The 15,892-nt window shown below is 38.4% G+C and overlaps 1 protein-coding gene across 1 annotated transcript; it reads right to left on the bottom strand.

The window, feature by feature from the left end:
- Nucleotides 1-1,080: 1,080 nt before the first annotated feature.
- On the bottom strand, nucleotides 1,081-2,298 carry LOC117290108 (angiopoietin-4-like). Its single transcript, XM_033771361.1, has one exon. It carries the CDS (start codon nucleotides 2,296-2,298, stop codon nucleotides 1,081-1,083), a length of 1,218 nt encoding a protein of 405 aa, XP_033627252.1.
- Between the last annotated feature and the right edge of the window lie 13,594 nt (nucleotides 2,299-15,892).

Raw genomic sequence — 15,892 nt, 5'->3', positions numbered from 1 at the left:
TAGCAATGACGTCACTTTACCAACTTACAGTTATTACTTTGTAATAACTTTATCTACAAAATGTCATTGATGGATCCAGTCTTTACAGCAGAAATCTTTCCCTTCACTATGATTTTGTGATGGTTTTATTTTTCTTGTTTTGGGGTGTGTTTTTGTTTCTTCTCCTTATAAAAAATACTTTATAATCGTACTGGTAGTCTGGAATAGGGTCAAATCGTTACATCTGATATCTTTTTTAAAATTCTGGATCAATCATTGATTAGTAAATACAACAAGTTTATAATGCACATTTAAACAATTTTATCCTAAAGTTTTAAGAAAAGAGTCTGCCTCATATTCAGACTTACTTATTGTTTACAATAGTTTTCAATGCTACAATTTACAGCTCAGCATACTCACAATGCATAATTCACACAACATACACCAGTACACTGCATTGTTCTAGAAAACTGACCATCCTCCACCGTCTAATTCCATGTCACAGTAGACTAAAGCCCGGTTCATACTTCCTGCGAATGCGAATGTGAAGCGAATTTGACGTGAATTTGACGTCACTCCCTCCTTTCGCAGCGATTATTCGCAAGGGATTAGAGCAGAGTTCAACTGCTGCGAATTGTTCGTTGCGAATTTGTGACGTCAAGATTCGCTTTGCATTCGCATTCGCAGGAAGTATGAACCGGGCTTTAGTAGGTGATGAGACATTACGCGAGCGTACACGCGAACGTGAACGTGAACGTCAGGAAATTGTGTTGTTTCTAGGCGACAGACCACTTTGGGCTCATTGCATGCTCACGTATGGCGTCTGGGCAAAGTTTCATGAAGCCTGTAAGCACCTGCTTAGCACAGAAAAATCTGGCTTAGCAAAAACAGGTTACCAGCCATCATTTCATAAAGTGTACACTTTTGCGACTGGTGCCCACTCAGTTTGTGCTACGCAGAGAAATTTGTCAAGCAGTATTTTCTGCTAAACAGCTTACATGACTTTAAAAATGATAAGTTCACGTATGCTAAAAACGTGAGATTTAAAAAACACAATTGTCACGTTCACGTACGCGTAACGTGCAGCACGCAAAGCACGGATTAAATCCTGATTTCCATGCGGCAAGATGTAATCGCTACCGATGTCCCCAACCTTATGAAGCAGCAAAAAGGAATCCCCTCCACTGAAATACTCTCATATGGACCATTGAGGTTGTCCTTACAGTCATCAGCGAACCACCACCCACCTGCTGGTGCCGATGGACAGTTTACAGCAGAACCGTCATAATTGATTCTGTCTGCGGTTGAAAATGGCTTTCCTTTAATGCCCGTACTACTCTCAACATTTAAGACGCTGTAGCTACTATAGTCAACATTATAGTTGGCTCCTGTAATACTAAATCCGAAATAATCAGACACATAATAGTTACCCAACGGGTCTTCCGCAACAACTCTCAATTGCCATGGTCCAAAAGACTCAGTCAGGATGCGTATTTTCTCATTTCCAAGCCAGAATCCACCGGACAAGTCGCCAAATCCATCCCGGTACTCGGCCCAGTTGCGGTTGAAGTTAACGCTGCCGTCTTGACGCCTCTGGATGACGATCCATCCACCACCGTCTGTCTCCATGTCGCAGTAGACTTCCAGACCATCGGTGAATTCAAGAGGAAATATTGTGTAGACGCCACTCTCATGAACACCTGCTTCAAGAAGCTGCTTACAGCTAGTAAGCTTCCAGGGCTCTGTCACTGACACGGGAGTTGCGGTTGGAGGTGTAGAGAACGTTTTTTGAGAAGGGGTCCGAGTTTTATCGGTTAGTGTGGTCTGATCAGTGGGTTCTACTGGTTGCACAGTGGTGGTGACGGTTGTTGGATAAAGTTTTAAGGGTTTTGGGATGGACGCAGAGGAAAGGGTCGTGTCAGGCTGCGTAGAAGGTGCTGAGGTGAGAGATTGTGTTGAGGGTTCTGGGGTTGACGCAGAGGAGGGGATCCTGTCAGGCTCCGTAGAAGGTGCTGAGGAAGTCCACCCCACATAAGGGTTGGAAGTGTCAACAGACGGCGTTGCATCTTGAGAGAGTAGGCTTGTGTTTGCACTGGCATCGAAGTACAAGCTGCCGTAGAGGGTGTTGAAGTCATCAGGATACTGAGCCCTGGTCACATTGTTCAGCTGACAGAGATGACTGCTGGTGTGATAATTCACCGATTGACAGTTAGGATCAGAGTGGCAATAACTCACACAGATGACAGGAGATCGTGTTATCTTCTCCCAGTATGGAACAAGACGCAGTTCCTTGTTTGAGGCAGAGACAAACTCTCGCATCATTATATAGTTGCTAAATGAAGATGAAGCAGCAACAGTTAATTGATTGAAACCGAAAAGAGTGAAGGCAAAGACCAATATCTTTTGAGAAACCATAATGCCTGTTTTTAGGGTTTTGAAATGTCAACGAGCAGAGTTCAATGCGTTCTTGTGGTTGTTGAAAGTGTTGCTGGCATCACACACTCTTCTAGAATGGCACACTCGCTGAATCTGTCCGTCCTTTATAGATTCTAGCTATTAGTGTTAAGTCGAGTGGAAACAACGGGCCATTAAATTAACTCACACTGCCTCCATCAAACAGGATGTTAAATATTAGTATTGACTTTTTTACGGTCATAATCATCTAAACACCTTAATTGTTCCCCATATATTACACCAGAAATAGTCTTAAAACTGTAACGATCGGAAAGATGGGCTGGAAAGCCAATTTCCTGCGTAGATAATAACTTCGATGAAGGCTCTATTGATTTAGTATTGAACGGTTAGGATTCAATTGAGCAGAGAGGGTGAATGGTTTTATTTTAAAGGGTTTGATTTCAGCTGGTTTAGAAAAAAACTGCCAAGGTATAACAATTTAAAACTAAGTATTTGGTAATATTTGGTAAAGATAACTTGATGTGTCGATTGGAGTACTGTTATGAGCGCAGATCTGTTTGATCGTCGACTTTGTTTATAACTTTATCGTTATTGATGCAAAGTGGAACATCAAATTGAAAGTGTGGAAAACAATTGAATGACTAGCCATGAATACAATAAACATACCCTATGACGATACGATAGTTACAACAATCCAAATAGCTACAACAAAAACAAGAAACAACCATACTGACTGACAATCAGAAACAAGCTTGATTTTGTGCTATTTTATTATCTACTTTGGTGCATTTGTTTTAACATTTTACAATCACATTTATTAATAAAGTAAACAGTGTTATCACAATATTATAATTCCAGATATACATTCGACAGTTTTAAACCTCATCACAATGGGTTGTAATATATCATTAGGTAGGATATATTACACAAGATGCGAAATGTTTCTGCCGCGTGTTTGAAAACTATCGATTCGATCATGGTTACCTATCAATTGTAGCTTTGTTCTTTTTGTTCACACTTCAAAAACACTCGCCCAATGAATACAAACCGAGCGGGACTTTATTTATTTAGTGGCGGAGGGATATCTTTTGAGATAACGAGGTTTTGGTATCTCGATTGCTTGGTGTGGAGTTTGGGTTGGTCTTATTCATCTGCTTCTCAAATGAACCTGAGAGTCTTCCTTCTTGGTCATCACGAGACATCTGTTTGGTGTTTCTAGTTTCTTACAGTTTATGGATGTTACTGTTTGATGAATCTTGTTGAAGCGAAGCTTCGAATTAATTAAAGGAGGGGGTAGGGGGAACAGAGAGGGAATCTTATTGTTGTTTTTTTAAATCGTCATAACTGTTGTTAGAATCTATTATCAGGTACTAAGAATCAAACTTTGAAAGCTTCAATATTTCTAATACACAGTTACAACTCTTACAATATTGAATACATACAGAAATAAGTAAACACTTTGCGTCTGAGAAAACATAAAATACTCCTTCTAACAATTATAAAACTAATTCACATTAAAAGTGTCAGCCAGTGGAACTTTCCCCGTACAAATCTTTGCATTGAATTAACATCTTTGAACGTTATATCTTCACACAAATATTGAGCAGCGTACTAAATAGCACCCACTTTCGAATTCCGCAATTATTCTACAGCTTTGGGCCCAACCTTTGAGCCAAAAGCAGAACAACGATACTTCGAATTATTCAGGAAAATTCGACTAGATGTCAACTTTAATTTGATACCATAATGTTTTCGGGAAAAAAACTACAACTTCACCATAAGCGTTACAATTTCTGTCAAAAAACTACAAAGTCTCATCTTTTTAATATTCATCTAACCTTGCTGACTTAACAGCTGTAGCAATGACGTCACTTTATCAACTAACAATTATTACTTTGTTACAATTTTAGCTACAAAATGTCTTACTATTATACAATCATTGATGGATCCAGTCTTTGAAGAAAACAAATAATTTCCTTTACTATATTTTCTTATTTTTATTTAAATTTTGTCTTTGTTTGTTAATCATCTTATGTTCTTTCGCACATTCTTTTAACATCTGGTAGTCCATAAATTAAAATTAAAATCATAACTTTTAAGGTTATAATTTGTTTTCGTTCTGGATCAATCATTGATTAACGGCGAATGAATACAATAAGTTAATCGTGCATATTTCAATGTATATCTCAAAATCTTAAGAAATATGTGTGAAAATATCGCAAGCTGCATTTCTAAACGCCCTCTTCCAAGTGTACCGGTAACATGCATAATGCAAATAAGTCACACCAAAAATAATCTGACACTGCCACTCAGTAACAAGAGTTGTGTTAGCGCCCTCAATCTGAGTTGATTCTCAGTATAGAGTAATGAACTCAATTGTCAAAGTACAACACACAGTACCTCACAAGTCCAGACTTATTACAATCCGACAAGATTTGACATATTATTTATTAAAGACACCAATTATTTTAAATGCTACAAAATTACATCTACAGTAGGAGTGCGTTTTGGCGACCCCAACCAAAAACTGTTTCGGTTGTTGGTCGTTGGTTCTGCTCTTCAGACTGAACGACAACCGAATTGTGAGCTCGGTTACCGTTTTGATTATGACGATCAGAACAATGCTCTATACAAAACGCATTACACCGTTTCACGAAAATTGAGCGGCCAATACTAAGAAATAAACATAAACAATAGGTTTTCTTCAATAACGGCAAAATGTGTTGAATAAATGTAGCTATCACTTATTTTCAATAATCAAAATTACCAGCACTAACAATGAGATGCAAAATAACAATCAACAAACTAAGTTATGCCACAACAAAAAGATATGTTGCGGTGGTTTGATGTACGTTACGCGAGCAATATATGTGAACGTGAACGTCAGAAAATTGTGTTGCTTATATATAGGTTATGTCACCACTTTGGGTTTATTGCATGCTCACGTATACGTCTGCATGTACGTACCTGACGTGAAAAAATGGTAAGTTCACGTATGCTCAAAACGTGTGGTTTTAAAGCCATTGGACCCTTTCGGTACAGAAACAAATTAAAGTTCACAGATTTCAAAGTAACTTACAGGGTTTACAGAAGGTAGTGGTGGAAGACTTCTCTTACAATTATTATTCCATGAAATGCTTTACTTTTTAAGAAAACAGTGAAACAATATCAATTCTCGATATCGCTCGATATCGAGAGTCATGACACGGCGAAACGCGCGGATACGGGGGTGGGTTTTCCCGTTATTTTCTCCCGACTCCGATGACCGATTGAGCCTAAATTTTCACAGGTTTGTTATTTGATATAGAAGTTGTGATACACGAAGTGTGGGCCTTGGACAGTACTGTTTACCGAAAGGGTCCAATGGCTTTAACAACACAATTTTCGGACGTTCACGTACACGTATTTGCTCGCGTAACGTGCATCTTAACCTCCCTAATATTGATATCCACCACCTTCAAATATTGGGTTTCAACATTAATAGTGATCCATAAATTTATCATTAATTTGTCCAAATTTATATTCATCTTTTGTTTGCGTAACCAAAAATTTGCTGTAAGTTTGATTGATCCCGCCTTCTTGTTGGTGTATGTGAGCATGTCTACATTTGGAACCGAGGATTTCAGCAAAAGGGATCCGTGTATTTGACAAAGTGAGGATGTCCTCGCTTCGCTTTCGTGTACAAAACCAACGGGGACGTGTCCAAAACAATGGTAGTAGGGTAGAACAAAGAGCAGTACTCGGTTAGCGAGGTTGACATGAGTGAGAGACTATGTTAGTTGCCTTTGTCAGTGAGACAGTGTAAAATGGTATCGCCAAAAGGTAACATTTTAACATCAAGGTATGAAAGATGCAACCACAATATATTTTTAAATGGGGAACCGATCTATTAGTCCTGTATTTTTATTTTTATGCTGCAAGTTTTCAGAGGGAACGGTTCAGTACCATTATTTATTTCCAATGTACGCCATTTGACAGGATAATAATAATAGAAATCAAAGCAAAACTTATCCCACCACCCTACTACAGCCGTAGGCTGAGCCGTGGTCTGACAAATACCCATCACATACAACAATTCACCAATTACCGACACGTCCGCACACGAACACGTTGCCTTTTCTCCGTTTTTGTTTTCCAATTCAACTCGCAATTGCCAAAATCCAGTAAACTCAGTCAAGAGGCGTACGTTCTCATTTCCAAGCCAGAATTCACCGGACAAGTCGCCAAATCCATTCTGGTACTCATCCCAGTTGCGATTGAAGTCAACGCTGCCGTCTTGACGCCTCTGGATGACGATCCATCCTCCGCCGTCTGTCTCCATGTCGCAGTAGACTTCAAGGTCATTGTTGCTGGAATAAGAAGGAAATATTGTGTAGGTGCCACTTGCATGCTGACCTGTACTAAGAATATCGCTACAACTGGTGAAGCGAGGCAAAATTTTCATGCTGCAAGATTTCAAGGGGTACGGGTAATCATTTTCGTCTCTCCAGGTAATCCACTCCATGTCATTGTAAGGACTGTTGAGAGAATACTCCGGACAATCATGAAACCACCACCCTCCCGTAGGCTGGCATCCACCTCCATAAAGATTGTCAACGTCTCTTGTTGAAAATTTGCAATAATTGCTGCACGTAAGGGCGTCACCTGCAATGCTTGTTTCCCAATTTAACGAGCCCACACTAAAAGTATCATCATTGTACAACTGAAAGTCAGAATATATAAACACTGATTTTTCTCCATTCGTGTTTTCCAAATCAACTCTCAATTGCCATGATCCAGTAGACTCAGTCAAGATGCGTATTTTCTCATTTCCAAGCCAGAATTCACCGGACAAGTCGCCAAATCCATTCTGGTACTCATCCCAGTTGCGATTGAAGTCAACGCTGCCGTCTTGACGCCTCTGGACGACGATCCATCCTCCACCGTCTGTCTCCATGTCGCAGTAGACTTGCAGACCCCCACTGAACCCGTCAGGATATATTGTGTAGACGCCACTTGAATGTTGACCTGTACAACTGGCGGTGTGAAGGGGCTCGGTGGTCAATGACGAGAGAGTTGTGGTTGGAGGTGTAGAGAATGTTTTTTGCGAAGGGGTCCGAGTTGTCTCCGTTAGTGTGGTCTGCTCAGTGGGTTCTGCGGGTTGCACAGTGGTGACAGCCGTAGTTGTACTGCTGGGTACTTCGTTGATGGCTGAAGAGAGAGATGTGTAAGGTCGTGAGACGGTGGTTGGATTTAGCAAGGTAGTGAGAAGGGCGGTAGGATCTGCAGATGATGTTTTGATAGGCTCAGATGGCAAGAGAGTTGCACTAAGAGATTGTGTAGAGGGTTTTGGGATGGACGCAGAGGAAAGGGTCGTGTCAGGCTGCGTAGAAGGTGCTGAGGTAGTCCACGCAACAGAAGGTGTGGAAGTGCCAACAGACGGTGTGGGGTCTTGAGAGAGTAGACTTGTGTTAGCATCGCCATCGAAGTACAAGCTGCCGTAGAGGGTCTTGAAGTCATCAGGATACTGAGCCCGGGTCACATTGTTAAGCTGACAGAGATGACTGCTGGTGTGATAATTCACCGATTGACAGTTAGGATCAGAGTGACAATAACTCACACAGATGACAGGCGATCGTGTTATCTTCTCCCAGTATGAAACAAGGCGCAATTCCTTGTTTAAGGCAGGAAAAAACTCGTTCGTCTGTAGATGGTTACATGACGTCACTCCGTCGTGCGCAGCCGTGTGAGTCACAGCAATGACGAAAAAAGACGCAAATATGACGAGTAGTTTTTGCGAAACAAATGTTTGCATGCGTTTCATCAACATGATGAATGCTTTCGGATCGACAGTTAATAATATTGATACCGATGTGGCGTTTTCTGTTGTATTAAACTCATTCACATCACATGTGGTAGAAATATTTATTTGTCTTTACAATCGAATTTTGAAGAGTGAGATACCAGCAAAATCAGAGCACTTGTGATTGCGTCCGGCTCATCCAACACTTAGGGCTATAAATGAATCGTTGTTGGAGTAGCTCTAGCCCTGGGTAGTACTGATTCCTTTATTTGCTACACGAACTTCTTGTGTTGCCTGATTTGTGTTTCTTTTCGTGGCTATTGTTGGCTTTAGGCTTACTAAGCATGGTCACGTATTATTGAAACTACTAGAAACCCAAGGATGCCTGGAAGTTAATTAACCTTTTAGTTATTAATTGTGTTTTTTAAATTTGTAATACTTAAATTAAAGGTCTATGTAACTTTTGTATGACAAAAAACACAATGTTCACAGATGTACACTAAACTTACACAGTTTGAAGATAATGATAGTAGAAAGCTTCCCTGAAAATATTACGTGCTGAGGTGCTGTAGTTTTTGGGAAATGAGTAAAACATTGACATGAAAATAATTTTCGTCTCATGAGACGAAAATTATTTTAATCATTTACAAACGTATTTTCTTGACATTGTTTTACTCATTTCTCAAAAACTACAGCACCTCAGTAAGTAATATTTGAAGGGAAGTTTTCCACTATCATTATCTTCAAACCCAGTAAGTTTAATGTAAATCTATGGACATTTTGAAAAAGTACCCAAATCCTTTAAGAAGAGCGGGGGAAATATCAAAGAAAATTCAGTTCAACCTGCTCACTGTGTAATAAGGCTCTGACATAATATTGGTCAACTAATTGGCCATCATGCTTAGCATCGTACAAAGCCTTGGGAGTCAGTATCTGAAACACGAGCCCCCGTTGAAAAGTCGATTCGAAGGCAAGAACTAGCGTGGTGGCGAATTAATTGTTTATGAAGCCAACTAATCTTAAAGTTGCTAAGCAGAAATGTTGCTTGTCTGCTTAGCAAAGAATCTTAGGATACCAGTTACAAATAATATGCACTGCAATGTGTTTTTCAGGTCACCTGTTTTGTTTTTGCTGCTCAGCAAAATTGTGTCTTTTGGGCAGCTCAAATGAAATTTGCCGCGGCAGTCCTTTGATGAAGATAGCGTGTGTTGCTGAGTAAAGGCCCAAGGACCACCATACAGGTTAAAAATCAATAAGCAGTGAGCAATCTTTGAAGTTATTTTGGAAAAATATCTCTTACAATGACTAAAAGTCACATGTGTCTGCTTATTTGAATTTCTTAGACCAATTAAAGTCCTGCTACGTCACATTGTTTGGGGAAAACCTTTGCGTAGAGGACGGCAAACACATTTACAGGGGTGAGAGTCATTACTAACGAAAAAGTCTGAAACTTGGATAAAAATTCTAAAGGTATGTTGAAATGATGCCATTTCTACCGTTTGGCAACCCCTGGGGTTATAGATTCCAAGGAGCTTTTGGGAACAGTATCCAAAGCACTAGAGAAGTAGAACCAATGAGCAGGATTTCTTTATTTGTGGGAAAAACATATTGTCTGATTTTCTTCACCAGGTCGACATAAAAAGTCTGAATTCAGCCAAAAGTCTGAACAATCTCATCCCTGCATTTAGGTCCTATATATCATGTTTTTTAGAGGTACACAAAAACGAATGATAGCTTTGGAGCTGGCAGTATGCAAAATCTTGTTGTGCGTGCAAGCAGAAATGTCTTTGAAGGATGAAATAGCGATTTGGGGGGCCAAGGTAGAATTACACAAAAACGATTGATAGATTTGTACCCGACAGTATGATGGCAAAATACCTATAATAATTTCCAAACTACACACATCCAACAACTGAGAAAGAAACTTTCAAGTCTTTGTACATTTCTTTAATACAACATGTGTAGAAAATACACTTTATATACAGACATGTGATATACAGTATTGACTTCAACGAAATAGAAATCTCAACATTTCTTAATCTATGTCCTGGGTAAAACAGTGGCATTCTGATGCATTATTTCTGGATTACATGATCGTTTGAAGTTCAAACACAAGTCTTCAATAGAAAAAGTTTGAGCTTCCTATTAAAGCCATTGGACACTTTCTGAACAAAACAACAATTAAAAGTTCACAGATTATTACGTGCTGAGGTGCTGTAGTTTTTGGGAAATGAGTAAAACATTCACACGAAAATAATTTACAAACGTATTTTCTTGACATTGTTTTACTCATTTCTCAAAAACTACAGCACCTCAGTAAGTAATATTTGAATGGAAGCTTTCCACTATCATTATCTTCAAACCCAGTAAGTTTAATGTAAATCTATGGACATTTTGAAAAAGTACCCAAATCCTTTAAGAAGAGCGGGGGAAATATCAAAGAAAATTCAATTCAACCTGCTCACTGTGTAATAAGGCTCTGACATAATATTGGTCAACTAATTGGCAATCATGCTTAGCATCGTACAAAGCCTTGGGAGTCAATATCTGAAACACGAGCCCCCGTTGAAAAGTCGATTCGAAGGCAAGAACTAGCGTGGTGGCGAATTAATTGTTTATGAAGCCAACTAATCTTAAAGTTGCTAAGCAGAAATGTTGCTTGTCTGCTTAGCAAAGAATCTTAGGATACCAGTTACAAATAATATGCACTGCAATGTGTTTTTCAGGTCACCTGTTTTGTTTTTGCTGCTCAGCAAAATTGTGTGTTTTGGGCAGCTCAAATGAAATTTGCCGCGGCAGTCCTTTGATGAAGATAGCGTGTGTTGCTTTATTAAAGACCAATGACCACCATACAGGTTAAAAATCAATAAGCAGTGAGCAATCTTTGGAGTTACTTTGGAAAAATATCTGTTACAATGACTAAAAGTCACAAGTGTCTGCTTATTTGAATTTCTTAGACCATTGAAAGTCCTGCTACGTCACATTGTTTGGGGAAAACCTTTGCGTAGAGGACGGCAAACACATTTACAGGGGTGAGAGTCATTACTAACGAAAAAGTCTGAAACTTGGATAAAAATTCTAAAGGTATGTTGAAATGATGCCATTTCTACCGTTTGGCAACCCCTGGGGTTATAGATTCCAAGGAGCTTTTGGGAACAGTATCCAAAGCACTAGAGAAGTAGAACCAATGAGCAGGATTTCTTTATTTGTGGGAAAAAAATATTGTCTGATTTTCTTCACCAGGTCAACATAAAAAGTCTGAATTCAGCCAAAAGTCTGAACAATCTCATCCCTGCATTTAGGTCCTATATATCATGTTTTTAGAGGTACACAAAAACGAATGATAGCTTTGGAGCTGGCAGTATGCAAAATCTTGTTGTGCGTGCAAGCAGAAATGTCTTTGAAGGATGAAATAGGGATTTGGGGGGCCAAGGTAGAATTACACAAAAACGATTGATAGATTTGTACCCGACAGTATGATGGCAAAATACCTATAATAATTTCCAAACTACACACATCCAACAACTGAGAAAGAAACTTTCAAGTCTTTGTACATTTCTTTAATACAACATGTGTAGAAAATACACTTTATATACAGACATGTGATATACAGTATTGACTTCAACTAAATAGAAATTTCAACATTTCTTAATCTATGTCCTGGGTAAAACAGTGGCATTCTGATGCATTATTTCTGGATTACATGATCGTTTGAAGTTCAAACACAAGTCTTCCATAGAAAAAGTTTGAGCTTCCTATTAAAGCCATTGGACACTTTCTGAACAAAACAACAATTAAAAGTTCACAGATTATTACGTGCTGAGGTGCTGTAGTTTTTGGGAAATGAGTAAAACATTGACATGAAAATAATTTACAAACGTATTTTCTTGACATTGTTTTACTCATTTCTCAAAAACTACAGCACCTCAGTAAGTAATATTTGAAGGGAAGCTTTCCACTATCATTATCTTCAAACCCAGTAAGTTTAATGTAAATCTATGGACATTTTGAAAAAGTACCCAAATCCTTTAAGAAGAGCGGGGGAAATATCAAAGAAAATTCAATTCAACCTGCTCACTGTGTAATAAGGCTCTGACATAATATTGGTCAACTAATTGGCAATCATGCTTAGCATCGTACAAAGCCTTGGGATTCAATATCTGAAACACGAGCCCCCGTTGAAAAGTCGATTCGAAGGCAAGAACTAGCGTGGTGGCGAATTAATTGTTTATGAAGCCAACTAATCTTAAAGTTGCTAAGCAGAAATGTTGCTTGTCTGCTTAGCAAAGAATCTTAGGATACCAGTTACAAATAATATGCACTGCAATGTGTTTTTCAGGTCACCTGTTTTGTTTTTGCTGCTCAGCAAAATTGTGTGTTTTGGGCAGCTCAAATGAAATTTTCCGCGGCAGTCCTTTGATGAAGATAGCGTGTGTTGCTTTATTAAAGACCAATGACCACCATACAGGTTAAAAATCAATAAGCAGTGAGCAATCTTTGGAGTTACTTTGGAAAAATATCTGTTACAATGACTAAAAGTCACAAGTGTCTGCTTATTTGAATTTCTTAGACCATTGAAAGTCCTGCTACGTCACATTGTTTGGGGAAAACCTTTGCGTAGAGGACGGCAAACACATTTACAGGGGTGAGAGTCATTACTAACGAAAAAGTCTGAAACTTGGATAAAAATTCTAAAGGTATGTTGAAATGATGCCATTTCTACCGTTTGGCAACCCCTGGGGTTATAGATTCCAAGGAGCTTTTGGGAACAGTATCCAAAGCACTAGAGAAGTAGAACCAATGAGCAGGATTTCTTTATTTGTGGGGAAAAAATATTTTCTGATTTTCTTCACCAGGTCGACATAAAAAGTCTGAATTCAGCCAAAAGTCTGAACAATCTCATCCCTGCATTTAGGTCCTATATATCATGTTTTTTAGAGGTACACAAAAACGAATGATAGCTTTGGAGCTGGCAGTATGCAAAATCTTGTTGTGCGTGCAAGCAGAAATGTCTTTGAAGGATGAAATAGCGATTTGGGGGGCCAAGGTAGAATTACACAAAAACGATTGATAGATTTGTACCCGACAGTATGATGGCAAAATACCTATAATAATTTCCAAACTACACACATCCAACAACTGAGAAAGAAACTTTCAAGTCTTTGTACATTTCTTTAATACAACATGTGTAGAAAATACACTTTATATACAGACATGTGATATACAGTATTGACTTCAACGAAATAGAAATCTCAACATTTCTTAATCTATGTCCTGGGTAAAACAGTGGCATTCTGATGCATTATTTCTGGATTACATGATCGTTTGAAGTTCAAACACAAGTCTTCAATAGAAAAAGTTTGAGCTTCCTATTAAAGCCATTGGACACTTTCTGAACAAAACAACAATTAAAAGTTCACAGATTATTACGTGCTGAGGTGCTGTAGTTTTTGGGAAATGAGTAAAACATTCACACGAAAATAATTTACAAACGTATTTTCTTGACATTGTTTTACTCATTTCTCAAAAACTACAGCACCTCAGTAAGTAATATTTGAAGGGAAGCTTTCCACTATCATTATCTTCAAACCCAGTAAGTTTAATGTAAATCTATGGACATTTTGAAAAAGTACCCAAATCCTTTAAGAAGAGCGGGGGAAATATCAAAGAAAATTCAATTCAACCTGCTCACTGTGTAATAAGGCTCTGACATAATATTGGTCAACTAATTGGCAATCATGCTTAGCATCGTACAAAGCCTTGGGATTCAATATCTGAAACACGAGCCCCCGTTGAAAAGTCGATTCGAAGGCAAGAACTAGCGTGGTGGCGAATTAATTGTTTATGAAGCCAACTAATCTTAAAGTTGCTAAGCAGAAATGTTGCTTGTCTGCTTAGCAAAGAATCTTAGGATACCAGTTACAAATAATATGCACTGCAATGTGTTTTTCAGGTCACCTGTTTTGTTTTTGCTGCTCAGCAAAATTGTGTGTTTTGGGCAGCTCAAATGAAATTTTCCGCGGCAGTCCTTTGATGAAGATAGCGTGTGTTGCTTTATTAAAGACCAATGACCACCATACAGGTTAAAAATCAATAAGCAGTGAGCAATCTTTGGAGTTACTTTGGAAAAATATCTGTTACAATGACTAAAAGTCACAAGTGTCTGCTTATTTGAATTTCTTAGACCATTGAAAGTCCTGCTACGTCACATTGTTTGGGGAAAACCTTTGCGTAGAGGACGGCAAACACATTTACAGGGGTGAGAGTCATTACTAACGAAAAAGTCTGAAACTTGGATAAAAATTCTAAAGGTATGTTGAAATGATGCCATTTCTACCGTTTGGCAACCCCTGGGGTTATAGATTCCAAGGAGCTTTTGGGAACAGTATCCAAAGCACTAGAGAAGTAGAACCAATGAGCAGGATTTCTTTATTTGTGGGGAAAAAATATTTTCTGATTTTCTTCACCAGGTCGACATAAAAAGTCTGAATTCAGCCAAAAGTCTGAACAATCTCATCCCTGCATTTAGGTCATATATATCATGTTTTTTAGAGGTACACAAAAACGAATGATAGCTTTGGAGCTGGCAGTATGCAAAATCTTGTTGTGCGTGCAAGCAGAAATGTCTTTGAAGGATGAAATAGGGATTTGGGGGGCCAAGGTAGAATTACACAAAAACGATTGATAGATTTGTACCCGACAGTATGATGGCAAAATACCTATAATAATTTCCAAACTACACACATCCAACAACTGAGAAAGAAACTTTCAAGTCTTTGTACATTTCTTTAATACAACATGTGTAGAAAATACACTTTATATACAGACATGTGATATACAGTATTGACTTCAACGAAATAGAAATCTCAACATTTCTTAATCTATGTCCTGGGTAAAACAGTGGCATTCTGATGCATTATTTCTGGATTACATGATCGTTTGAAGTTCAAACACAAGTCTTCAATAGAAAAAGTTTGAGCTTCCTATTAAAGCCATTGGACACTTTCTGAACAAAACAACAATTAAAAGTTCACAGATTATTACGTGCTGAGGTGCTGTAGTTTTTGGGAAATGAGTAAAACATTCACACGAAAATAATTTACAAACGTATTTTCTTGACATTGTTTTACTCATTTCTCAAAAACTACAGCACCTCAGTAAGTAATATTTGAAGGGAAGCTTTCCACTATCATTATATTCAAACCCAGTAAGTTTAATGTAAATCTATGGACATTTTGAAAAAGTACCCAAATCCTTTAAGAAGAGCGGGGGAAATATCAAAGAAAATTCAATTCAACCTGCTCACTGTGTAATAAGGCTCTGACATAATATTGGTCAACTAATTGGCAATCATGCTTAGCATCGTACAAAGCCTTGGGAGTCAATATCTGAAACACGAGCCCCCGTTGAAAAGTCGATTCGAAGGCAAGAACTAGCGTGGTGGCGAATTAATTGTTTATGAAGCCAACTAATCTTAAAGTTGCTAAGCAGAAATGTTGCTTGTCTGCTTAGCAAAGAATCTTAGGATACCAGTTACAAATAATATGCACTGCAATGTGTTTTTCAGGTCACCTGTTTTGTTTTTGCTGCTCAGCAAAATTGTGTGTTTTGGGCAGCTCAAATGAAATTTGCCGCGGCAGTCCTTTGATGAAGATAGCGTGTGTTGCTTTATTAAAGACCAATGACCACCATACAGGTTAAAAATCAATAAGCAGT

Source organism: Asterias rubens, chromosome 5 (assembly GCF_902459465.1).
Source record: "Asterias rubens chromosome 5, eAstRub1.3, whole genome shotgun sequence".
NCBI classification, from domain to species: domain Eukaryota; kingdom Metazoa; phylum Echinodermata; class Asteroidea; order Forcipulatida; family Asteriidae; genus Asterias; species Asterias rubens.
This window is presented reverse-complemented; position numbering and strand designations above follow the sequence as displayed.